Raw genomic sequence first — 26,386 nt, 5'->3', positions numbered from 1 at the left:
AATTCTTTCCACCCTACTGAATGACCTTAATTATACTTCATTCTTAAGTCTTGACTTTACACTAATTGTAAAAATAGAGGATCTAAACTGTAACAAGTGGTCATAATATATGAGTCTTAGTCAAGGTTAGGAGTAATGAGTTATGTAAGTGGAAAATGTTGAACATAATATTTGAGTCTGTAGACATAGTGAGTTATGTAAGGATCTAAATCCTTAGTTTCTGTCTTCATATTGCTGATTTTTGATTATATGATATCAAGCAAAACTAATTAAAGGCACATAAGTAAAAATGTTGTAATTCTATTCTAACTTAAGGAAAGAAAAATGAGGCATATGTTACAAGGTATTCTGAATTTTTTATAACAAAACATAATTAAAAACTCAATAGAAATAAAGTACAGGATTGGTCAAAGATATAGAAGAAATGAAGTACAAGGCTACAAGCATACCAAGAAACGACAAGCAGCTATCCCCTTCACATACTTCAAATGATTCCTTGTTTGTTTGGTGTGAGAAATTAGTTACTTTCATCAAAAAGGTATTTTTAGTTTTCTACACACACATTTCTCATTCTTTTTGTGTTTGGTCCTTCATCTGCAACAATGCTATTGTGAATTGAAAGTTCCCAATACATGCTATTAGTTAAGGGAAGAATAGCTTCAATCCCAACTATCACATTCTTATTCTGTTCAGTTTCTTTTTCCCATTGAAGTTTTTCTTAGTAAAGACTTGAGCTTTTTAAAGAGTAGTGTCCAACCATGACAAAGGAACAACCATTGGATGATACCATGATGGAGGTGAGGGAAGACTTCATGCTTTCACCAGCTGGTGACAGTAAACTAACTCTAAGAACAGCTCATTTTCTCAAACCTATTGCAAATACCATTGAAGAACCAGCTTTTGAGGTTAACCCATTTTCATTATCATCTTCTGTTTTTGACCCAAAGAAATGGTCTTTGTCAATCCATTTCAATGGGTGGTGCCACCCACAACAGAAATGGGTTAGTTGGGTTGATCAACTTAAGCTCAGATATGAAAATATGTGGAAAAAAGTTGGAATCTTTGAAGCTATAATGAGCACCAAGTGCAAAATTTTGAAAAATGAAAACTTGCTACTTGGGGTTGTTGAGAAATGGTGTTGTGAGACAAATACCTTTGTATTTCCCTTTGGTGAGGCAACAATCACTTTGGAGGATGTTATGGTTTTGGGGGGTTACCCTGTTCTTGGTGATTCGGTTTTAACACCACTTGAAGACAAAGAAATGAGAGAGGTGGAAAAGAAATTGATCCTTGCAAGAAATGAGCTTTCTAAAACAGGTTGGCCTACAACATCATTATGGATGGATATTTTCATTGGTAAAGGTAGTGAAATTGAACATGAAGCATTCCTTGCTACTTGGTTGTCAGTTTTTGTTTTTCCTCCTAAAAGAATGTTTGTGAAAAGTTGTTTGTTTCCTATTGCTGTTCATCTTGCTAGAGGAAATCCTATTGCTTTTGCACCAGCTGTTTTAGCTAGCTTATATAAGGATTTAAGTTTTTTTAAGAAAACAATTGTTGATTTGTCAAAATATCCTGTTGGTGCTGATAGTTTTCCTTTAGTAATTAGTATTCAATCACCCTTTTATTTGGTTCAAGTTTGGGTGTGGGAGAGGTTCAAAAATTTGCAACCACAACCACAAACCATGTTGATCAGCCAAGGAGTCCCTTTTTTGTTCAGGTGGCATAAGGTTAAGGACTTGAAAATGGACAATGTAAGATTGGCATTAGACTCAGCTATTGATGATTTTCTTTGGCGTCCATATGTTAGATATGCTGATAAGTGTGGACTGTTTTATCCAAATGATGAAATTTTAGTATCATTTATGAATCATTTGGATAAAAAAATGCTGTCATTTGTTACATGCTTGAGAGTTTCCGAACTTGTTGGATTTGACGCTATTGAACAGTATTTGCCGCATAGAGTTGCTATGCAATTTGGAATGGATCAAGATGTTCCAAGTTACGTGCCTAAGTTCAATGAGACTGAATCCGTTGTTTGTAAAAACTACTTCAGGCCCATATCTAATAAAAATTTGTATTTTCCTGCAAAATTATTTAAGGCAGATGTTACCACGCGTTACGCGAAGTGGTGGAAGCAATCGGTATTGGGTCATGAAAATTTGGTTAAGAACATTGCGAAGCGGAGGAGAAGTGAAAGTTCAAGTAAACATAGACAAGCTAACATAAGTGGTAATGATGTTGATGTTCCACTTGGATTTCCTCCCAAAGTGTAGTCACAAACATATGAAATGAACAAAACATAACAACTTGAAAGATCCTGGTAGGAAATCATCTTCTAAGTGATTTGTAATTAATTGTCTAGCTAATTACAACTTAAGTTAACCAACTTCAAGTATCTAGCTAGTTAGTTTAGTTGGAATCTGCCCCAATAACTTGCAAGTTGCAACATAAGCAACAGGGACTAACTAATTTCTGCACTGTGATTCTGCAATTGAACATTGATATTTCAACAATTGCCAACATCATTAAATCAAAATAACTATGGACACCCCTCAGAAGTATTCCCGGTGTCAGACACGCGTCGGTGTCAGACACCGACACTTATGATTACACTAAATCATATCATTTTCTCAAATTATTATTGGCGTCGATATGTCAATGTCCGTGTCGTATTTGGTGTCCGTGCTTCATAACAAAATAATCGACACAAGTTTGTATTAGTAATCACATGATCAAAGAAATGAATATTCATCTCATAATAAAAATAAGGTTAGAGCTTGATAAAGAGAAAAACTCATTAGAATTCATAGATTAATTGAGAAAAGATAGTAAATTATTTATCCTCACATAAATTTTCCTTACAATAAAGCTATATAAGCTAGTGAGAAAAGCTTTTTACCAAACATATTTATTTTTTTTGAACAAGTTTATAAGCTAGTCCAATAAACTATAGTAACTTATTGAACTTACCAAACACATCTAGACTAGACTGTAACAACCTAGATCCTACATTTAGAAAAAAAAAAGGAAAATTTGGGTTTTGTACACATTTACCATTTTTTGTCCATGCATGAATACTTTTGTGAAGTCGCAAAAAGCATGAAATTATGCTTATTTTAGTTAATGGTCAAAAGCAGATCCACGTGAAGAAAAACATGAGGAAATAACATGTCCAATCTTATGCATCAAGTTCATTTAATAAAAATGGGCAAACCACTAGTATATTTTATCATTGAAAGTGCATATTTTTTTTTTGACGGATTGAAAATGCAAATTTAGTTATCGACTCAAACAAAAACATAAATTATTTTTCCACTTTGCAATTTGTCAGTCTTTTTCTTTTCCGGTGTAAAATTTGTACTCCTTCACCCTTCTTTATAAATAAAAGTCAACAAAAAATGTTAACCTCAAGTATAAATAAAAGTTATCAAAATCAGTCTCGATGAGCATAATTCAATTAGTAGGGACATTGCAAATTATTGCAGAAATCGAGGTTCGAATTTCGGTACTATCATTATTCACCTTTAAAAGGTGGAATTCTAGCAATCACATTACTTGACAATTTTTTTTTTTATCAAAATTAACTTTATTTAATGTTATTATTTCAAAAATACACTCATTAATTGTTATAGTTTTTGACATGACATGACAGTACAGTTCCAATACAAATTTAATGTATTGTTAGAGGTAATTTAGTAAAAATAAAAAATTTCTTAATAAATGTGAAACAAGAGAATTTTACTTATAAATAAGATCGATGAAGTATTTGTTAGTAGTTACAAACCCAAATTGCAAATATGACATTCTTTTGGGTGGTTTGAAAAATTTGGAAAAGATTCTCTTTAGTTAGATTATTGTGCAGTTAAATCTCAACCTTTTAATATGTTGAGTTAAAGTCAATTGAATATTATTTCGTGATCTTAGCTCAGTTGGTAGGACATTGTATTAAATATGCTGGGAGTTGAGGTTCCAACTCTAGTCATCTTAGTTATCCACTTTAAGGGTGAAATTTCTAACACTGAATTACTTGACAAAAAAAATAAAAAGTCAATTGAATATTTAATGGTAAAGATTTGCATGAGATCTCACCGGAGAGAATCTTGATCTTAGAAATTCGATACAAGGATTCAGATTGTGCATAGTCGGAGAGATGTGATTGCGCTACATTTGATTATATATGAACCGTTTGATTACGATTGGTCTAAATTTTCAACTCAAATTTTATTAAAAATATTAAAAATTAAAATTTTGCTCTTAAAATCTAGACCGTTTTGTTTGTGGTCGTCTTGGTATGGTGTCTGTTCGGTTTAGATTCACTGATTATATTCAATCCGGTGCATATTCAATCAATGACCTTAGCGTCATTAACGTTGTAGACTCGAATACATGGGTATTCCGAGCACCTCAATCTCATCATATTTGTAGGTTTTGTCTCTTTAGGCTATGTTTGGATTTGTGGTAGAGGATGGAATGAAATGGAATTGAGTGGTAACTAACTAAATTCCATTGTTTGAATTTGCAAAAAATGAATGAAGTGGAATGTAACACAATGGAACTCATTCCATCCCATACCATCCAATCTTCTAATTTTCTTTCCCCTTGTGGGGGTGTATGCAATGGAATGAATATTTATAAAATGGGTGATGTTAACTTGTGCCTTAAGGGCACATGTTAAACTACCTAATAATAGAAATATATGATTTAATGATACAAAGAATTTAATGTTTAGAGAATTGAATACATCACAAGTTCAATAAATTCTTTCCACATTTATCTTCTTAACATGTGCCCTTAAGGGCACATGTTAACATTCTCCTTATAAAATATATCCAAACAATGGAATGATATCTATACTCCATTCTGCTTCGTTCCGCTCCATTCCATTACGTTCCATTCCGCTCCATTCCATTTTGTACCACCAATCCAAACATAACCAATGATGCCAGGATTCAAGATAGGGAATATTCGACTCAAACCCATTACTCTAGCTCTAGGATCCAACTCATCCAAGACATTCTTTTTACTACTGGATAATGGAGTTAGTAAAGTTGCCCAACACTGCTACTGCTACTGCTACTGCTACTGCTACTGCTACCCCTATAATCAAAATTTAATTTTCACCTCTGAACGTTTGCGTGAAGCTACCATTTTCACTTCAAAATTTTAAAATGGCTCATCCTTGTTAGTTTATTTTTCAAAATTTCTTTTCCCATCAAAGTTTCTTAGTAAAGATTTGGGCTTTTTGAAGAATAGTGTCAAACCCATTATTATGAAGAAAAAACCATCAGAAGATTCCATCATAGAAGTTAGGGAAGATTTCATGCTTTCACCTGCTGGTGATAGTGAAGAGACTCTAAGAACTGCTCATTTTCTCAAACCAATTGCAAACTCCATTGAAGAACCAGCTTTTGAGTTTAACCCATTTTCATCAGCAGCAGAATCAAAGGAATGGCCTTTGAAAATCCACTCCAATGGGTGGCGTTACCCACTTCAAGATAAATGGGTTAGATAGGTTGATCAACTTAAACCAAAGTATGAATCAATGTGGAAACTAGTTGGAATCTTTGAAGCTATAATGACCACTAAGTGCCGCATAAAGAAAGATCAAAACTTGCTATTTGGGGTCGTTGAGAAATGGTGTTGTGAGACAAATACATTTGTGTTTCCCTTTGGTGAGGCAACAATCACTTTGGAGGATGTTATGGTTTTAGGGGGTTACCCTATTCTTGGCCATCCTGTTTTCGCACCACTTGAAGACCAAGAAATGAAGGAGGTGGAAAAGGAATTGATCCTTGCAAGACAACAACTTTATAAGAGTAAACAAGCTAAGGCTAGAACAACAATATGGATGGATGTTTTCATTGATAAAGGTAATGAACTTGAACATGAAGCATTTGTTGCTACTTGGTTATCAATTTTTGTTTTTCCTTATAAAAGTTATGTGGTGAATAGTTCTTTGTTTCCTATTGCTATTCATCTAGCTAGAGGAAATCCTATTGCTTTGGCACCAGCTATTTTGGCTAGCATATATAAGGATTTATGTTTGTTTAAGAAAACATCAGTTGGTTTGTCAAAATATCCTGTTGGTGGTGAAGGATTTCCCATGGATGTTACTCTTCGATCACCCTTTTACTTGGTTCAAATTTGGGTGTGGGAGAGGTTCAAAAATTTACAACCACAACCCATGTTGATAGAACATGGAGAGCCTTTAATGCTTAAGTGGCATAAGGTTGACGACTGGAAAGTAGACAATGTTAGGTTGGCATTAGATTCGGCTATGGATGATTTTCTTTGGCGTCCATATGTTAGATATGCTGATAAGTGTGGACTGTTTTATCCAAATGATGAAATTTTAGTATCATTTATGAATCATTTGGATAAAAAAATGCTGTCATTTGTTACATGCTTGAGAGTTTCCGAACTTGTTGGATTTGACTCTATTGAACATTATCTACCGCATAGAGTTGCTATGCAATTTGGAATGGATCAAGATGTTCCAAGTTATGTGCCTAGGTTTAACGAGACTAAATCCATTGCTTGGGAAAACTACTGCAGGCCCATATCTGATAAAAAATTGTATTTTCCATCGAGATTGTTTGAGGGAGATGTTACCGCACGTCATGCAAAGTGGTGGAAGGAATCAGTATTGGATCGCACCAATTTTGTTATGAAAATTGTGGGGACGAAGAGAAAAGTAAGTTCAAAGAAACATAGACCCTGTGCAGGAAAATCAAACAAACGTGGAAATGATGGTGGTTCCAAAAGTAAAACTAGGAAGGTTGATGATTTGCATGCTGATGTTCCTAATGAAAATTCTGTTCGTAATTGTTTGATATCTGATGAAAATATTGATGTAAATGGGAGCAAAGAAGCAAGGGTGAAGTTATCTGAGACTCAAGGTGAAAACAGAAGGTATGCTTTAAGAAGCAAAGTCTCTTTGTCCAACAAAGGATTTGTTGTGCAGCACGATCTCCAGTTTCACTCTGATAATGCTGCTCATGCAAAAGCTAAAAGACCAGTTGAAGATACGGATGATGATGTTCTGGTTTTCTTGAAAGATAAATACTTGAAGAATCAAGAGGTACTCACACGTTTGGCAAAACAACAGGATGAAATCTTACGGTTAATGGCTTTGAGGGAGAAGAGTCGAGCAGCTCCTTAGTGTTCTAAGTAATCAACAACCACCACTATCATCTTTTTAAAACTATATTTAGTTTATAAACTCTCTGTATCAAACTCATGACAGTGATAGTCTACCCTCTATTCTGTTGATAAGAATTGAAAGAGAAAGTAAGACTAGTTTAGATGAGTTATGATATATGTTTTTCTTATCTGCTATGCATGAGTTATTTATCTTTTTTGTAGTATACTATTGGCATGACTACCATATATTTCTCCATGCTTTTACACAGATATATAGAATAAGTATGGTGAGAACTGAGAACACTTGGTAAATGTGATAAAGAATACGAGGAAGTGCAGGAAAGGAAAAAAAAAATCAGAATACAACTCCAATATATAGTCTGTTTAAGATAAAGGGATGAAACCTGAAGAAATTGATTGCTAACTCACTACGTATATATGTTGTTCTGTAATAGTACCTTTTTTTGTTCTTGAACAACCTGTGTTATATAATAGCTTTCATTGGTAGCAATACATTAGAAGTAGGTAAATAAATGTGAAGGGTCTAAAGTTGATTCAATATTGAAGTCAAATGAATATATATTGATTTTGTTGTATAATCACTGTCTATGAAAAATCAGCAAAACAGAACAATTTGAAAGGTAGATAAGTAAATTCTGCATAATTTGCAATAGAGGAGTGCTAGCAACACACTCCAATAACAAACACACTCTAACACGCTCTCTTCTATTGGTTAAAAATTATATGGGTCCCATAAAAGTTATATGGGTCCACATTTTTTTATGGGACCCATGTGAATTTCAACCAATAAAAGAGAGTGTGTTGGAGTGTGTTTGTTAAAGAGTGTGTTGTTAGCATTATTCTTTGCGATATTCTGCTAATAGTACAATAAAATGCCTTTCATAATACACCTTAACGCGATCTACTCAACATCTAAATCCAAATAATGCCTTAGACCAGTAGCACCCAGCTCCCTGCTACTTTTTTCTGCTTTTACTTACGGGTCATGCTAACTAGTGCCCCTGGGGCATGCTAACTAGTGCCCCTGGGGCACTAGTTAAGGAAACAAAAAAGTAAAATTTTGCATTGAAAAGATGATTTTCAAAACTTTTAAGAGATTGACAACACAAGTTTCGTGGTACTTTTACTATATTTGGGTTCCTTAACTAGTGCCCCAGGGACACTATTTAACATTTTTCCTTTACTTAATTTATTGTGTTATACTTGTTGATTAGACAAAATGTTAGAATAGAAAATATAATAATATTATTTGTTGAGAAAATATCTCGATTTGGTTTGTTTATTATAATATTATAATATTATTTGGTTTGTTTATTCTTAGCCCTATAATAAAGTGATTTAGTTTAGATTTAAATTTATTCACTTGGTTATAAATACCAAGGTAGTATCATACTATTTGTTAATGTAAATAATGTAAATATTGTAATTAGGGTTATTGACTCCATTATCAATAATATTTTATTGTTCCTTATTATTTTCTCCTATTATTTCACCTAAACTCCCCGAATTTCAACATGGTATCAGAGCCATGGTATCCACCTTGAAACATAATTCCGCTGCAATTTTCCCCGAGATTTCACTCTCGATTATTCTTCGTTTTACTTACCTTTTTGTTCATATATGCCTTACTTAACCTTTTTTTCATATAAACCCTAGCAGTCATTGAAATTATTTCTTTTTATTTTGTTACCCGTTTGTGATTCTTTAATCCGCGGGTCCCCGTTACCTTTAATCCCGTTACCCGTTTGTGATTCTTTAATCCGCGGGTCTTGTTACCTTTAATCATGTTACCCGTTTGTGATTCTTTAATCCGCGGGTCCCCATTACCTTTAATCCCGTTACCCCTTTGTGATTCTTTAATCCGCGGAATAATATGCATATAATGTGTTTGTTGGTCCATTTATTTTAACTTATTATGCATAAATTAGAACCCAAAACTCATGCTTCATTCCATATTATGCATATTATGCCTATAATGTGTTTGTTGGTCCATTTATTTTAACTTATTCTACAAAGGACAATTTTGGTTTTCAAACTGCCATGTACTATACCTGCCTTACATTACAATGGTCAAAACAACACAATGTTAACTTTCAGTACCATACAGCCATTTTTTGTAAAGCAAAAACATAAATGGTTCCTTGTTGTTAGTTTCAATCTACAGTTTCATCTATCACATTCTCATTAAAAACTAAACCTTTTTTTATGAATACTCTCATACCAATGAATCATCAACAACCATTGGAAGAAGATACCATCATGGAAATCAAGGAAACTGACATGCTTTCACCTACTGGTGACAGTGAAACAACATTCAGAACTGCCCATTTTCTCAAACCTATTGCAAACTCCATTCATGAACTTAACTACAATCACTTTAACTTTAACCCATCATCATCTTCTTCTGGTTTTGAACCAAAGAAAGGGTCTTTCAAAATCCGTTTCAATGGGTGGCGTTACCCACAAACCAAATGGGATAGGTGGGTTGATCAACTTAAGCCCAAGTATGAATCAGTGTGGAAGAAAGCTGGAATCTTTGAACCTATAATGAGTACTAAGAGCCACATAATGAAAAATCAAGACTTGGTTTATGGGGTTGTTGAGAAATGGTGTTCTGAGACAAATACATTTGTGTTTCCATTTGGTGAAGCAACAATCACTTTGGAGGATGTTTTGGTTTTGGGAGGTTACTCTCTCTTTGGTCATCCTGTTTTCACATCACTTGAAGATCAGAAAATGAAAGAGGTGGAGCAAAAGCTCATCATTGCAAGACAGGAGAGGACTACAAACTGTCAGACACCTTCAACATCAATGTGGATGGATATTTTCATTGGTAGAGGGAGTGACATTGAACATGAAGCATTTCTTGCTACTTGGTTGTCAATTTTTGTTTTTCCTCATAAATACCATGTGGTGAAAAGTTGTTTGTTTCCTATTGCTATTCTTCTTGCTAGAGGGAATCCTATTGCTTTGGCACCTGCTGTGTTGGCTAGCTTATATAAAGATTTGAGTTTGTTCAAGAAACAAATTGTTAATTTTAAAAAATTTCCTGATAAATTTCCCTTGGTATTGGATGTTAATCTACAATCACCCTTTTACTTGGTTCAAGTTTGGGTTTGGGAGAGGTTCAAAAATTTGCAACCACAACCCAATTTGATCAACAATGGAGACCATGTATTGTTGAGGTGGCAGGAGGTTAAGCCGTTGAATATTAAGAATGTAAGGATGGAATTAGATTCAGCTGTGGATGATTTTATTTGGCGTCCTTATGTTCGATATGCTGATAAGTGTAGAATGTTTTATCCTAATGAAGAAATTTTGGTACCATTAAAGGAAGATTTGATGGATGAACAAATGCGTTCATTTGTTATATGCTTGAGAGTTTCTGAGCTAGTTGGGTTTGAATCTATAGAGCAATATCTACCACATAGAGTTGCTATGCAATTTGGATTGGATCAAGATGTTCCTGGTTATGTGTCTAGATCCAATGCGACTAAAGCCATTGCTTGGAAAAATTACAGCAGACCCTTATCCGATTCTGATAAAAGTTTATATTTTCCATCTAGATTTTTTGTGGCTGATGTTACCTTGCGTTATGCAAATTGGTGGAAGAAATTGGTATCACCTCCTCAGGGTTTTGCTAAGAATGTTGTTCCACAGAAGAGAAGTGGAACAAGTTCATCAGAATGTAGACCTCATTCTAAGGTTCCACTTGAGTTTCCTCTTCCTAAACTTGTTAGTTGCACTGCTGTTACTTATGGAAAATCTTGTGGTGATGATTCAAAAACTAGCAAGGGAGATAATATTGTTAGTGATGACGTTTCTTCTAATTTTGTTCCTAAACTTCTGAAAACTATACCCTCCGAAAGTTCTGTTCCAGATGGTTTGAAAGTTGGTGAAAATATTGATGCTGATGCTCCTTCAAGTTTACCACCAAAACAGAACATTCTGACTCCTTTGATGTCTTCTGAGAATTGTAAGCATGAGTTGGAAGATGTTGAGTTTAAAGAAGTAAATGAGAGCAAAGAAGCAGACTGTCAAATGACAGAAGCTGCGAATCCGGGACTCAAGAAGAAAGCTATATTGATTTATGTGAAGGAATCACAGCAGAACTTGAAGAAAGAGTTAGCCGACTTGAGAGTCTTCATAGAGGACCAAAGATGACAAGGTTAGGCCTCAGTTGAAAACATTATTAGCTCATCAAACTAAAAACCTTACTGCTTAAATTTGGATATGAAAGTTAGTTTATAATAAATTTGGATATCTGAATTTATATCAAATAAAATAAAATTATGTCCTGAATTATATTGTTCCAGTTGGGACTTGGGAAAACCAACACATTACCATTTTCATTTTGATTTTCAATTGTAAACTCTAGTATTGCCATTGAAAGTGATTTTATTAGTGATTAGCACATTATAACTTATATGAAGTTTTACTGGTTTTTGCAAACCTCATTGCAATTTTTTTTTTTGTAACAAGATATTTGTGTTTAATTGTTATCGTCATGACGAATTATATAATTCACAATGTTGAATCTTTGCTGTGTCCTTTTGTTGCTTGACAGATTGAATGGAAGGTAATGAAATGGGGGGTCTTTGGCATCAAAACATGTAAGATGAATTTTTCTGATTGGATTATGGTTTTTGATTAAGGTTTTTATTAACACCCTAACTAAGTGCTGTGTTACATTGCAGGTTGATGCTTTGAAGCCACTTGATAGAAATGGATTTCAAGAGAACATGGAATTTCTTGCAGAGATTTTGCTTTTGAGTCTTTTATACCACCTTAATCTTGTCAATTTAGTAGAATTATAGATAGTAAGGTTTGGTCACACTTGAAAACATCATTATACAACTAGTTAATCTATATGACAAGTATGTTAAAAAGATGAAAACCAAATGAAACATGAACTTTTAGGATATTAATGTTACCAACTTTGTTCTGCTTTTATTTCATTACACAGAAACATAGTTATGAATTAGTTATGAATTTGTGAACTTTCATTCTTGACATACAAGGTAACTCCCAAAGCATTGACATTGCCATGTTATCTGTAGTATTTACTAGTTCCATGATTAAGTTGGCTTCTAATTTTATGAATCTATGTATAGTCCATATATTTATTTGGTATTGCTACTCTCTGCTTCTTATGAATAGTTTATTTTGCAAATTTCTACCTTTGAAACAATTCCAACAACTTTTCTCGTATCGAAATTTTCCAGCTATAACGATTGAGATTTATCCTAGAGAAAATTAGGGAAACAGCTGCTACCATCATTGTGGCTGCATTTCATCTGATATGAAAAGTTGAAACCATCATGGTAACATCATCCAATTTAGAAGGGCTTATAGTTAGTTTGTTTTCAAGGGCATAATTACCATATATATATATATATATTTGCAGAACCAAATTTTTATGTACCTATAACAATTTTTTTATCTAATTATATTTGCACTGTTAAAAATTGAAAAGTATAGGGAAAGAGAGGGATGTAGTCTCTGAAGTATGAAATGAAATGGTTATAGGAAGAAAAAGACAATAACTGTGCAAATGTTGTGAAAAGCAAGGTTTTAAATTGCGGTCTTCATCGGCAATTGTGGTTGCAATATTGCTGATGCGGTAGGCTCCGAAACCGCATCGCACCACAATTGTAGTGTGATTTTTATTCACGTGTATGACCGCATCCGCAATCGCAACAACCACAACTGTTATCGCATCCGCAACCGCAATTTAAAACCATGGTGAAAAGTATAGATTTTTGTACTAAAAACAAAAGATGTAGTCTCTAAAGTATGAAATGAAAAGCTTCTCACAATATTGTAACACACTTTTGAAATAAATTGAACTTTTTATGTGGTACTAAACTTAAACAAACATGAAAAACAAAATTACTCTGCAAAATAACAACTAGGCTAAATAAAATACAAAAAGCACCATAAATTAATGGTCAAACTCACCTCCACAACCCATCATGATGATTCATCAATAATAAAAAAAAGCACCTCCTTGTAGGTTAAGTTTCAAGATTCAATCTCATCTTATCTATAACATTCTCATCAAAGACTCAAAATTTTTTATAAATACTTTCAAATCCATCATGATGATTCATCAACAATCATCTGAAGATACTATCATGGAGGTCAGGGAAGATTTCATGATTTCTCCTGCTGGTCACACTCAACCAACTTTCAGAACTGCCCATTTTCTTAAACCTATTGCAAACCCCATTGAAGAACCACCTTTTAACCTCAACCCATCATCTTCTTCTTGTTCTGTTTTTCAACCAAAGGAAGGGTTTTCAAATATCCATTTTAATGTCACTGTGCGCTATGAAAAGTGGTGGAAAAGAAGTGCTAGTTCATCAAAGTGGTGGAACAGTGATAATACTGTTGATGATGATGTTCCCTCTGGTTCTATATTCCTATGCCCTCTGAAAATTCTGGTTTTATTCATTCTGTTGCTCCTTCAAGTTCGCCTCCAAAACAAAACACTCTAACTCCTTTGATATCTGTTGTTGAGGATTGTAACCATGTCTTGGAAGATGTTCAGTTTAAAGATGCAGATGAGAGCATGGAAACTAGGATGTCAAGTAACAGAATACTCGACAATGGTTCAAAACCTAGCAAGGGTGATAATATTAATGATAATGTTCCTTCTGGTTTTATGCTATCTGATAATTCTGTTGAAGATGGTCTGAATGGTGAGGATTGTAGGCAAGTCTTGGAAGATGTTGAGTTTAAAGATGATGCAAATGAGAACCAAGAAGCACAGCTGTCAAAGGATGAAATCTGCGAATCTGGGACTAAAGAAGAAAGCTATAGCGATTTATGTGAAGTCATCGTAGTGGAACTTGAACAAAGAATTAGCCGAATCGAGAGAGTGCATAGAGAACTAAAGATGGCAAGGTTAGGCCTAAGTTGAAAACATTATTGGTTCATAGAACATAAATTTTACTAATTGTTTACATATATTTTACTGATTTCTTTTATCATCTTAGCCAAACATTATGTGCTGAATTGTATTAATGGTGGCTTTGAAAATTATTTTATATATTCACGTCGATTACTATTAATGGTGGCTTTGAAACATTATGTGCTGAATATATTCACAAGTGTTAAATATGTGAAACTGACATTGGATCCTACTTGTATGTAGTAGTTATCATCATATCAAACTAAGTTTTCACTGTGTTGTGAATTCGTCTTAAAATCACACCAATGAAAAGAACTTGATGTGTGGAGCAATAGAACGGCAACCAATGATTAAGCGGAATAAGCAATAATAATAATAGATAAACAAGATAAAGGAGAAGAAAGAACACGATAATTTGTTTACCCAGTTCGGTCCAATAATGACCTAGTCTGGGGGAGAGAGCAGCCCCTCCGTTCCACTATATCAAAGAGTAACGCTACAAAGAAATTCCCAATTGGGTTACAAGAATTAATCCTAATTCTACCCAAAACCCGAATCTCTTCCCGTGGCCAAGAGACTCAATTTGATAAGTGTTTCCCAAGGTGTAATCAATCCCCTTTGCCCAACCCTAGAGTTATACCAAGAGACAACCCCTCTTGTTTCTCTCTAAAACCCTAGCCTTGTGTCGGCGGCGAATCCTAATTGAAAACCCTACATTGTTGCTCTCTTTCTCTCTCTCTCTCTCTCTCTTTTTCTATGAATAAAGCACTCCCTATTTATAGAAAAATAATATGCCAAAAAATTAGTAACAAATCTGTTTTAAAATAAAACAAATCCAAGTCAAAGTATCTTCCAAGAAAATATATATTTTTCCCAAAAAATCTTCAAAACATCAAAGATGCAAAAAGATTCAACAAAGATTTTTCTGACTTCTTGTAACTGAGATTTCAAGGCATATCCAACAATTCTCCACCTTGCCTTTAAATCGATGGTGATCCCATATCAACAAACCGTGCTGCTCTCTCCATCTTGAACCTCTATTCAAGATCACCGGATCGTACCTCCCTCTTCATCCTCGGAATGCCTTCCGCTCTCATGAAGATCTTGCATCCCACTACCATAGGATTTTAGGTAGCCCCACAAGATTCACCGCACCCTCTTCAGACTCCGAACTGGTCAAGTCCGTACCTCCCTGAAGAAACGCCTGCTCCCAACTATCATCGGAATTTTAGATAGCTCAACAAGCTCCACCATCCCTCTTCAGCCCCCGGATTGTGCCTTTTCCGTCCTCCTGAAGAATCGCTTGCCTCTGACTATCCATGGGATTTTGCGATAGCCCTACAAGCCTTCACCACTCTTCGACCCCGGAATGCCTTCCGTACTCTCGAAGTTTTGCTTGGCTCCAAACCAACCTTGGAATTTTAGGCGGTTCCACAAGCTGCAACATCAAACTCTCCTTGTATCCAACTACCTCCAGCAGTCTCACAAGTTACCAAGTCTGATCATCTGTTGCTTTCAATTGCCTCCCTGAAGATCCTCTCAAGGTCTTGCACTTCTTCAGCCACAATTGAAACATAACCCACAAGGTCTCCATGGTCATCCTCTTTGGTTCAACAATACCACTCTCCTCCCTATCTCCGATTAGATAGCTAAGAGCTAATGTTGACTGTCTACCGCTATTGGAAGACTCCACCTCAAACTGAGTTTCCACCAAAGTATACCCACCATGATCTCCACCTTGTAACACGCAAGACCTCTCCAACTCCTCTGAAACATACTTCAAGCTATTGTTAGTCTCCAACAATTCCAGTTCAGTTCAACACCTAGTAAACCTTGTTCACTAGTCCAACTAAACACATGTCACTAACAGGTCCACCCGAAGTCCCACAACTCAACCACATTATGAGAATCACCACTAGTAATAGATGCATGATCAACTATCTTTGCATCTAAGTTCAGAAACATACCTCACATCATGTAAAGAAACTCACGATTGTCAAACTTCGTAAGACAAACTGAACCCATACCTTGAAACTTCAAGCTTGCCCATTTTCAAGATGAACAACTCCACCTTCAACTAACTCTAGAGTCTCAAAGTATTCATTCTTTGAACACATGTGATAGGAGCATCAAAAGTCCATGACCCAAATACTCCACCGGTTCTCAACTTCCACTAGCACCTCTACATAATAATAAAGTTGTTGTTTCAGAAGTAACCCGAGTATTCTTAGCACCGCCTCTCCAGGCTGATGTCGAGTATTATTACCACCGCCTCTCCAGGCCGACCATCTTCGCCATCTCCATTAACTTTTTATCTTCGAGGCACCGGATAACAACACTCCATGTTTTACCCATCACCCCGAACATTAAAATTGCTTCCATCTTCACTTTCCACAATTCCAAATTGCTTTCGGAAAGTCCCTCGATATCCGACTTATAACCCATGGTGCTCACTTCAAATTGTTCCAATTGCCCCACGGTGGGCGCCAATTGTTGTGAATTCGTCTTAAAATCACACCAATGAAAAGAACTTGATGTGTGGAGCAATAGAACGGCAACCAATGATTAAGCGGAATAAGCAATAATAATAATAGATAAACAAGATAAAGGAGAAGAAAGAACACGATAATTTGTTTACCCAGTTCGGTCCAATAATGACCTAGTCTGGGGGAGAGAGCAGCCCCTCCGTTCCACTATATCAAAGAGTAACGCTACAAAGAAATTCCCAATTGGGTTACAAGAATTAATCCTAATTCTACCCAAAACCCGAATCTTTTCCCGTGGCCAAGAGACTCAATTTGATAAGTGTTTCCCAAGGTGTAATCAATCCCCTTTGCCCAACCCTAGAGTTATACCAAGAGACAACCCCTCTTGTTTCTCTCTAAAACCCTAGCCTTGTGTCGGCGGCGAATCATAATTGAAAACCCTACATTGTTGCTCTCTTTCTCTCTCTCTCTCTTTTTCTATGAATAAAGCACTCCCTATTTATAGAAAAATAATATGCCAAAAAATTAGTAACAAATCTGTTTTAAAATAAAACAAATCCAAGTCAAAGTATCTTCCAAGAAAATATATTTTTTTCCCAAAAAATCTTCAAAACATCAAAGATGCAAAAAGATTCAACAAAGATTTTTCTGACTTCTTGTAACTGAGATTTCAAGGCATATCCAACACACTGTTTTGAAGTTTTTCTGTGCAAGGTAGTTAAAATCGATATTTCACGCAAAATCACAAAGGGGAAGTAAAATCGTAAATCATGCAATTGTAATACCAATCGTAAGATTATACGAAATCTATAAAACTCAAATATATGCATATAAATTCATATATATATATATATATATATATATATATATATATATATATATATATATATATATATATATATATATATATATATATATATATATATATATATATATATATATATATATAGTGTGTTACTTTGCAGGTTGTTGCACTGAAGCCTATACTAGTTATATATGCTACATGACAACTGAAACATGAACTATTAGGATATTAATGTTGGTGGTACTTAGTTCATGCTTTTACTTAGTTTATTGTGTTTGTTTGGAAGAATATCCATGTAGGTATTTTACATACTTAGTTCTAATTTTATGAATCTATATTATATAGTCCATATTTATTTACTATTGCTATCATATTGTCTTATAATGTGAGCTATAAGTAGCTGCTTGAAGTTCAATTTTTGTTCATCTTTACTATACTTAGTTCTAATTTTATGAATCTATATTATATAGTCCATATACTAAATAGCTCCTCCTTCTTAGTTAAGTTTCAATCTTCAATCTTGAACCTCATCATTTATTCACATATCCATTATGATTTATCAACAATCATTCAAAAGTACCATCATGGAGGTAAGGGAAGATTCCATGACTTCACTAGTTGCTCATAAAGAACCAACTTTTAGAACTGCCCATTTTCTCAAACCTATTGCAAACTCCATTCATGATGAACTTAACCTCAATAACTTTAACAACCTTAACCCTTCTTCTTCTTCTTGTCCTGTTTTTGAACCAAAGGAAGGATCTTTGAAAATCAATTTCAATGGGTGGTGCTACCCAAACCCCAAATGGGTTATGTGGGTTGATCAACTTAAGCTCAAGTATGAATCAGTGTGGAAAAAAGCTGGAATCTTTGAAGCTATTATGAGTACTAAGAGCCACATAATGAAAAATCAAGACTTGGTTTATGGGGTTGTTGAGAAATGGTGTTCTGAGACAAATACATTTGTGTTTCCATTTGGTGAGGCAACAATCACTTTGGAAGATGTTATGGTTTTGGGGGGTTACTCTCTATTTGGTTCTCCTATTTCTAAACCACTTAAAGATCAAGAAATGAAAGAGGTTGAAAAGAAATTGAAACTTGCCAGAAGTCAGCTTTATAAGACTAAATCAGGTGCGCCTAGAACATCGTTATGGATGAATAATTTCATTGATTGTAATGATAGTGAAATTGAACATGAAGCATTCCTTGCTACATGGTTGTCAATTTTTGTTTTTCCTCATAAAAAAATGTTTGTGAAAAGTTGTTTGTTTCCTATTGCTATTCATCTTGCTAGAGGAAATACTATTGCTCTAGGACCTTCTGTTTTGGCTAGCTTATATAAGGATTTGAGTTTGTTCAAGAAACAAATTGTTGATTTGAAAAAATGTACTGATAAATTTCCATTTGTGTTGGATGTTAATGTACAATCACCCTTTTACTTGGTTCAAGTTTGGGTTTGGGAGAGGTTCAAAAATTTGCAACCACAACCCAAGTTGATCAACAATGGAGACCCTTTATTGTTGAGGTGGGACATGGTTAAGGCCTTGAAAATTAAAAACGTGAGGTTGGCATTAGATTCGGCTACCGATTATTTTATTTGGCGTCCGTATGTTAGATATAATGGAATGTTTTATCCAAATGATGAAATTTTGCTAGCACTTAAGAAGGATTTGGATAAAAAAATTCTCTCATTTGTTATATGCTTGAGAGTTTCTGAGCTAGTTGGATTTGAATGTATAGAGCAATATCTTCCACATAGAGTTGCTATGCAATTCGGAATCGATCAAGATGTTCCAGTTTGTGTGCCTAGGTTAAATAACACTAAAACCATTGCTTGGAAAAATTACTGCAGACCCTTATCTGATACAAGTTTATATTTCCCATCTAGATTTTCTAAGGCTGATGTAACCACACGTTATGCAAAGTTATGGAAGAGAAGTGCTAGTTCAACAAAATGTAGTCCTCCTAATGCTGAGATTCCACCTGATTTTCCTCCCCCTAAACTTGTTGGCACTGTTACTTTTGGAAAGCCTTGTGATTATGGTTCAAAAACTAGAAAAGGTGATAATATTGTTGATGATGATGTTCCTCCGGCTTTTTTCCCCACATTTTGGAATACTATGCCCTTTGAAAATTCTGTTGTTGAGGACTGTAACCATGTCTTGGAAGATGTTCAGTTTAATGATGGAGATGAGAACATAGAAACATGGTTTTCAAATGACAAAATCTGCGTTGATATTGTTGCTGATGTTCCTTCTAGGTTAATGCTCTCTGATAACTCTCTTGAAGATGGTCTGAATGCTGAAAGAAATATTGATGCTGATACTCCTTCAAGCTTACCTCCAAGTGACTGCCAATCTGAGATTCGAACTGAAAACTACAGCTATTTATCTGAAGAAAGCATAGCGGAATTTGAACAAAGAATTAGCCGACTCGAGAGAATGCGTAAAGAACTGAAGAAGGCCAGGTTAGGCCTACAACTATTTACATATTTTACTTATTTCTTATTTTTTATACCTGCTAGATTAATGGTGCTTTGTTATGCTTTTACTTTGTTATGCTTTGTGATATTAATGTTGGTACTTTGTTATGCTTTTACTTGATAAGTCCAATATAAAACTAGATTAATGGTGTTGAAAGTAATTTTAAATTCAAAGCATGTGCTGAAATCTTAATTATATATGTGTTTTATAGTTATCATCATATCAAATTATGTATTTATTAAGGTTGTGAGTTACATCGATCCTAAGTAAGTGTTGTGTTACCTTGCAGGTTGTTGCACTGAATCCAGTTGACAGAAATGGATTACAAGGGAATAAAGAATTTCTTGTGGAGGTTTTGATTTGGAGTCTTTTGCATCAGCCTAACCTTGTAAATTTAGTAGAACTAAAGATGGAAAGGTTTGGTCACAGTTGAAAACATGAATATGATTATACTAGTTAACCTACATGACAAATGAAACATGAACTTTTACATATTAATGTTTGTGGTGCTTAGTTCTGCTTTTACCTAATTTCTTATGTTCATTTTGCTGCAACAGTTTTGGTGCCTTATTTGTGTCTTAAGTCACTGGTACTCTCCTAAAATATGCTGCTTGATGTTCACTTTCTGATCCAATTCAACTTTCAGCTGTCTTTGATCATCTCTAACTCTAATTCAACGATTCTCTCATTTAATTGAATCTGCAGTTTATATGTTGGTTGTTTCTCTTCCAACTCTGCAGTTTTCAAAACCCCCTGATTTGTTCGGATTTTAAAATCCGGACATGTAAAAAGTTGGGTTTTTTTGAACATTTGGAATCTGGATATTAAAATCCGAACAAATTAGAAGATCGACTTTGAGAACTGCGGGGTTGAAAGAGAAATTACCTTGTATGTTGTTTCATTTTCTCTTGTAGTTTTAAGTCATTAATGGGAGGCTGAAATATGAGAATCACTAAGTTTTAGTTGACATAATAACATATTCCATGATAGTTAGCACATTTACCTTGAGAAAAGACTATGTTAACTCATGTCATAATAAGAAACAGAATTATTAGTGGCAACAAATATATATAAAACACATGTGAGTATTTTCTTAATTAAAGAAGTAATCTCACTAGAAGCAAGAAAACAAAGAAGATTGAGGGGAAAAGATTTAGAATAAGAGACTCAAGATTAAATTAGGGTTCTAATTGGGAACTAAAATGGAGAAGATGGAATCAAATAGAAACAAGAGGAGATTTGATTCAAGAAAAGGATGCATGCAAGTTACAATTCCTTCAAACCCTAAAAAGGTGAGTTCTTATTAGGTTTTGATTTTGGTTTAATTAGAACTCTAGAATAACCTTTTGCTGAATAATGTAATTGTTGAAATACATGTAGGGGATTTAGGGATTTGAATATTCATTTTCTATTAGAACCATTTTCGGTACACATGTTATGTGGATATGTACCGGTACATCCCACCCTACCTGTAGCGGCAAGGCACGGGCCGGGATGCTCCATCGGGATCCCACCGGGATCCCGCAGGATCGACTACACTATGTTCGCCACAATGAAGAAACAAGGTGGTATATGAGAACGATAGTGGGAAAAGATAAGGGATATGAGATACGACAAACTTATTATTAGTTTCAATTGTAAATGTGCGTGTAGAATTTCGTGAGTGACTAAAAGTCGGTTCATGTTAAAGATTTTATCAAAAATTGTTCCCATCAATGTTGTAAATATTATTTTTGGTATAAGTTTTCAAAGTACATCGTTTTAGTTTAAAAGTTATTGGATGAAACTCTTGGAAATTTTCTTATCTACCCAAAAGTTTATCCCGTGGTAGGTCTCTCTATCTTGAATGGTGGTCATTGACTCATTGTTTGTGATTTTAGCATGATGCAATGGTAAGAATAAGAGTTGTACAAAGGATAATATAGTTTATAAATAGTTTTTGATGATATGATCTTCATTTTGGGATGTCATGAAAGTTTGAGCACTTCTAAATTTCAATAGCTCAGTATTTTAGAAAGGTGTATAGGCTATAGCTAGTGATTAGGCTTGCACTTGCTGGATATATGATGAGTTAATATTAGCTTGTGCGCCGATCATGATCTGAGATTGGGTAGTGACAACCAACGTCGACGCGTGACGTTGTTAGAAAAATTTCACTCACCGTCTCTTTGACGTATTTTCTTAGAAAGATTTCACTCTATTTTGTAAGAACAAAGGTGGAAGGTGAGGATATCATGAGAGGAGATCATTATCATGTATTGGTTTTAAGAATTAGACTAATCTATGTAAAAAGACAATTAATATATATCCAATAATTTAGAAATGAGGTTAAACATTTTTTTTTTCCTTCTTTCAAATATAGTCTGTATTTAGGACTAGACTAGTGGCCCTTTAAAATACTTGTCCTTTTGTTTGAGAAAATTACTGCATTTAGCAAAAAGGATAATTTGGGTTTTGCACACATTCCCTTATTTGTATGTGCAAAAGTGTAGTTGTGAAACTGCAAAATGCATGCTTTTATGCCAATTTTGGTGCTACACTACCACCTACCTTTACCTGCAAAAAATTTGTTACAATATAATCACAGTAATAGGAGTGTGGTAAAAAACAGCACAATGTTACATTGCAATCTAGACAGTACAATGTTACATTCCCGATTTTACCCTCCCAACTTCTTGTGACCAAGTACTAAGCAACCATTTTTGAAAACCATAAAACAAAAATCTCATTAAAAACTAAATCTTTATAATGAATAGTTCCATACCCATGACCATGATTCATCAACAATCATCCAAAAATACTATCATGGAGGTCAAGGAAGATTTCATGACTTCTCCTGCTGGTGACAGTAAACCCACTTTCAGAACTGCCCATTTTCTTAAACCCATTGCAAACCCCATTGAAGAACCAACTTTTAACCTCAACACATCATCTTCTTGTTCTGTTTTTGAACCAAAAGAACGGTCTTTGAAGATCCATTTCAACGGGTGGCGCTACCCACACACCAAATGGGTTACTTGGGTAGATCAACTTAAACCCAAGTATGAATCAGTGTGGAAGAAAGCTGGAATCTTTGAAGCTATTATGAGTACTAAGAGTCACATAATTAAAAATCAAGACTTGGTTTATGGGGTTGTTGAGAAATGGTGTTGTGAGACAAATACATTTGTGTTTCCATTTGGTGAGGCAACTATCACTTTGGAGGATATCATGGTTTTGGGGGGTTACCCTCCCTTTGGTAATCCTGTTTTCACATCACTTGAAAATGAGGAAATGAGAGGTAGAGAAGAAGCTCATCATTGCTATACAGGAGAGGACTGTAAACAGGTTAGTACCTTCGACATCGATGTGGATGGATACTTTTATTGGTAGAGGGAGTGAAATTGAGCATGAAGCATTTCTTGCAACTTGGTTGTCAATTTTTGTTTTTCCTCATATATACGATGTGGTCAAAAGTTCTTTGTTTCCTATTGCTGTTTGTCTTGCTAGAGGGAACCCAATTGCTTTGGCACCTGCTGTTTTGGCTAGCTTATATAAGGATTTGAGTATGTTTAAGAAAACCATTGTTGATTTGAAAAAATGTCCTGATAAATTTCACTTGGTGTTGGATATTAATCTACAATCACCCTTTTACTTAGTTCAAGTTTGGGTTTGGGAGAGGTTCAAAAATTTGCAACCACAGCCAAACTCGATAAAAAATGGAGACCATGTATTGTTCAAATGGCATAATGTTAAACCCTTGAAAATTGAAAATGTGAGGTTTGAATTAGATTCAGCTATGGATGATTTTCTTTGGCGTCCGTATGTTCGATATGCTGATAAGTGTAGAGTGTTTTATCCAGATGATGAAATTGTGGTACCATTTAAGAAAGAGTTGATGGATGAACAAATGCTCTCATTTGTCATATGCCTGCGAGTTTCTGAGCTAGTTGGATTTGAATCTATAGAGCAATATTTACCACATAGAGTTGCTATGCAATTTGGATTGGATCAAGATCTTCCAGGTTACGTGTCTAGATTCAATGCGACTAAAGACATTGCTTGGAAATCTTACAGCAGACCCTTCTCTGATTCTGATAAAAGTTTATATTTTCCATCTAGATCTTTTGAGGCTGATGTTACCACGCGTTATGCGAATTGGTGGGAAAAATCGGTATTACGTCCTCAGGGTTTCGTTAAGAACGTTGTTCCCCAGAAGAGAAGTGCAACAACTTCATCAAAATGTAGACCGCATTCTAAGATTCCACATCCTATTCCTAAACTTGTTGGTTGCACTGTTACTATTGGAAAATCTTGTGGTTATGGTTCAAAAACTAGCAAGGGTTATAATAATACAGTTAGTGATGATGTTCCTTCTAATTTTCTTCCTAAACTTTCGAAAACTAGGCTCTCTGAAAATTATGTTCAAGATTGTTTGAAAGCTGGTGAAAATATTGATGCTGGTGCTTCTTCAAGTTTACCTCCAAAACAGAACACTCTGACTCCTTCGATATATGTTGAGAATTGTAAGCATGTGTTGGAGGATGGAAATGAGAGCAAAGAAGTATGGCTGTCAAGTGACATAATCTGCGAATCCGGGACTCAAGAAGGAAGATACACCGATTTATGTGAAGTAATCGTAGCAGAACTTGAAGAAAGGGTTAGCCGACCCGAAAGAGTGCATAGAGAACTAAAGAAAGCATGGTTAGGCCTCAATTGAAAACATTATTAGCTCATCAAACTAAAACCTTAGTGCATGTTTAGTTAAGCTGCGTGACAAGAATGTTACAAAACAAGACCAAATGAAACATGGCCTTATAGGAACTTTATGTGTAGAAAATGATTTTTGTTTGCTGAGATACTAAAGTTATTTTATATTAAAGTTGGATATCTGAATTATATTTTACTAGTTGTTGGGAAAGCTAAAACATTATCATTTTCTACTGTAAACTCTATTGATGCCAGTGAAAGTGATTTTAAATTCATGTCAATTACTTTTAAATCTGTGAAAGTATCATTAGCACATTAGAACCTATGGAGTGTTTTATTGGTTGTTTCAATCCTTATTTCAATTTTCTCTGTAACAAGATATTGCTGTGTCCTTTTATGACTTTGACAGAATGGAGGGAAGATAATGAACTGATGAACTTTTCTGATTGGATGAAGGTTTTGATTAACATGCTAACTAAGTGTTGTTTTACATTGTAGGTTGTTACTGAGAAGAAACATGACAGAAACGGATTTCAAGGCAATAAGGGCTTTTGTTGTAGAGGTTTGGTCACATTTGAAAACATGATTATACACTAGTTAAGCTTTTCGACAAGTCTGTTAAAAAAAAAAGGACCAAATGAAACATGAACTTTAGGATATTAATATTACTCCAACTCTGGTCTGCTTATAGTGCTTTAACTTGATTATTACAAGAAACATAGTTATTAATTGGTACAAAGTTAATGAAATGTAGCAAGCTAGCTACATAGAATAGTGGATATTTGCTAGTGAATTTTAATTTTTGGCTTGCAATGTAACTCCAAGGATTGCCATCAAAGTATTTATTGTATTCACTTGTCACATTTATTGTATTGGTGATAATACTAGTTAATTTTGCAACTAATTTATTTGTTATTCAAAATTGTGGAGATTAATTCAAGGAGAAATGACATATATGATTGGTGTGTTTAGAGTGAACTCTGAGAAAATTAAAATTAATTAATATTATTGTAGAAATACCATGTATTAGTGGTTTTTGGTTGTGTATTACTTCCTCTATTTTAAAATAAATAATGCAGTTTGATTATATGCATTGTTCATCTAATCTATTTTGATAATTTTTTTAATATATAAATGTGAATAGTACTAGTAACATATAAGCTGTTGATTTTTTTCGATGTGGATGATCCTCCGACTGCCTCCTCGTGACCCAATAGAAAGGAGGGTTTCAACTTCAATAGTGGGAGCGAAAAACATTCTAATACATCGTCTATGAATGCTTCTGCTTAGTTGTTAACTATATACATTTAAAAGCTAAAGTTGAGATTGAAAAAATTGACTACGAAAATATGAAAGGTGCGTTCGTTCTACAGAGTTGGGAAGAAGATTGTTTTTATGGTCGCTTTATAATGGTGGTGGAAGAAGATGAATCGGGTTTCAGTTCGTTCTATAGGTTGGGAAAAATACACTGATTTTGAACTATGAAAGAAGATGAAGTTGTCGTGATGATTTATTCGATTTCGATTTCCAAAATATAAGATTGAAAGTTAAAAAACAATATATTGAATGGACTAAATATTTTAACTTGAAATATATTAGGCACTTAGTTCCCAATATTAATAGATACGAAAATACACAGTAATAAATGATATGCACCAGCAATATCATACGAAATTTTGTCGATATTCTATCAGTGGGTGAATCAGGAATACATAAACAAAAACAGCAATTGAACCGGAGAATGCGATTGCATTATAAGGCCGCAATTGAACAGACCGAGCAAGTTCAAATTGACGTGTCATCACTTACTTGTTACACATTGTTTGTTGATTGGCCAGAATGC

At 34.5% G+C, this 26,386-nt stretch overlaps 5 protein-coding genes across 5 annotated transcripts; all 5 read left to right on the top strand.

The window, feature by feature from the left end:
• Window positions 1-758: 758 nt before the first annotated feature.
• Window positions 759-2,273, top strand: LOC123915254 (protein MAINTENANCE OF MERISTEMS-like). The gene has a single exon (XM_045966396.1). It carries the CDS (start codon window positions 759-761, stop codon window positions 2,271-2,273), a length of 1,515 nt encoding a protein of 504 aa, XP_045822352.1.
• A 3,302-nt stretch (window positions 2,274-5,575) lies between these two features.
• On the top strand, window positions 5,576-7,162 carry LOC123915253 (protein MAIN-LIKE 2-like). Its single transcript, XM_045966395.1, has one exon. The coding sequence runs from the start codon at window positions 5,576-5,578 to the stop codon at window positions 7,160-7,162; it is 1,587 nt and encodes a 528-aa protein (XP_045822351.1).
• Window positions 7,163-9,387: 2,225 nt separating this feature from the next.
• Window positions 9,388-11,981, top strand: LOC123915252. Its single transcript, XM_045966394.1, has 3 exons — window positions 9,388-11,304; window positions 11,732-11,743; window positions 11,862-11,981. Exons 1-3 carry the CDS (start codon window positions 9,388-9,390, stop codon window positions 11,979-11,981), a joined length of 2,049 nt encoding a protein of 682 aa, XP_045822350.1.
• Window positions 11,982-17,669: 5,688 nt separating this feature from the next.
• On the top strand, window positions 17,670-20,408 carry LOC123917175 (serine/threonine-protein phosphatase 7 long form homolog). Its single transcript, XM_045968834.1, has 2 exons — window positions 17,670-19,838; window positions 20,144-20,408. The coding sequence occupies exons 1-2, from the start codon at window positions 17,923-17,925 to the stop codon at window positions 20,154-20,156; spliced, it is 1,929 nt and encodes a 642-aa protein (XP_045824790.1). The 5' UTR covers window positions 17,670-17,922; the 3' UTR covers window positions 20,157-20,408.
• Window positions 20,409-22,659: 2,251 nt separating this feature from the next.
• Window positions 22,660-25,129, top strand: LOC123915251. The gene is made up of 3 exons (XM_045966393.1): window positions 22,660-23,222; window positions 23,311-24,537; window positions 25,042-25,129. Exons 1-3 carry the CDS (start codon window positions 22,660-22,662, stop codon window positions 25,127-25,129), a joined length of 1,878 nt encoding a protein of 625 aa, XP_045822349.1.
• Window positions 25,130-26,386: the final 1,257 nt, after the last annotated feature.

Source organism: Trifolium pratense, linkage group LG3 (assembly GCF_020283565.1).
Source record: "Trifolium pratense cultivar HEN17-A07 linkage group LG3, ARS_RC_1.1, whole genome shotgun sequence".
NCBI classification, from domain to species: domain Eukaryota; kingdom Viridiplantae; phylum Streptophyta; class Magnoliopsida; order Fabales; family Fabaceae; genus Trifolium; species Trifolium pratense.
This window is presented reverse-complemented; position numbering and strand designations above follow the sequence as displayed.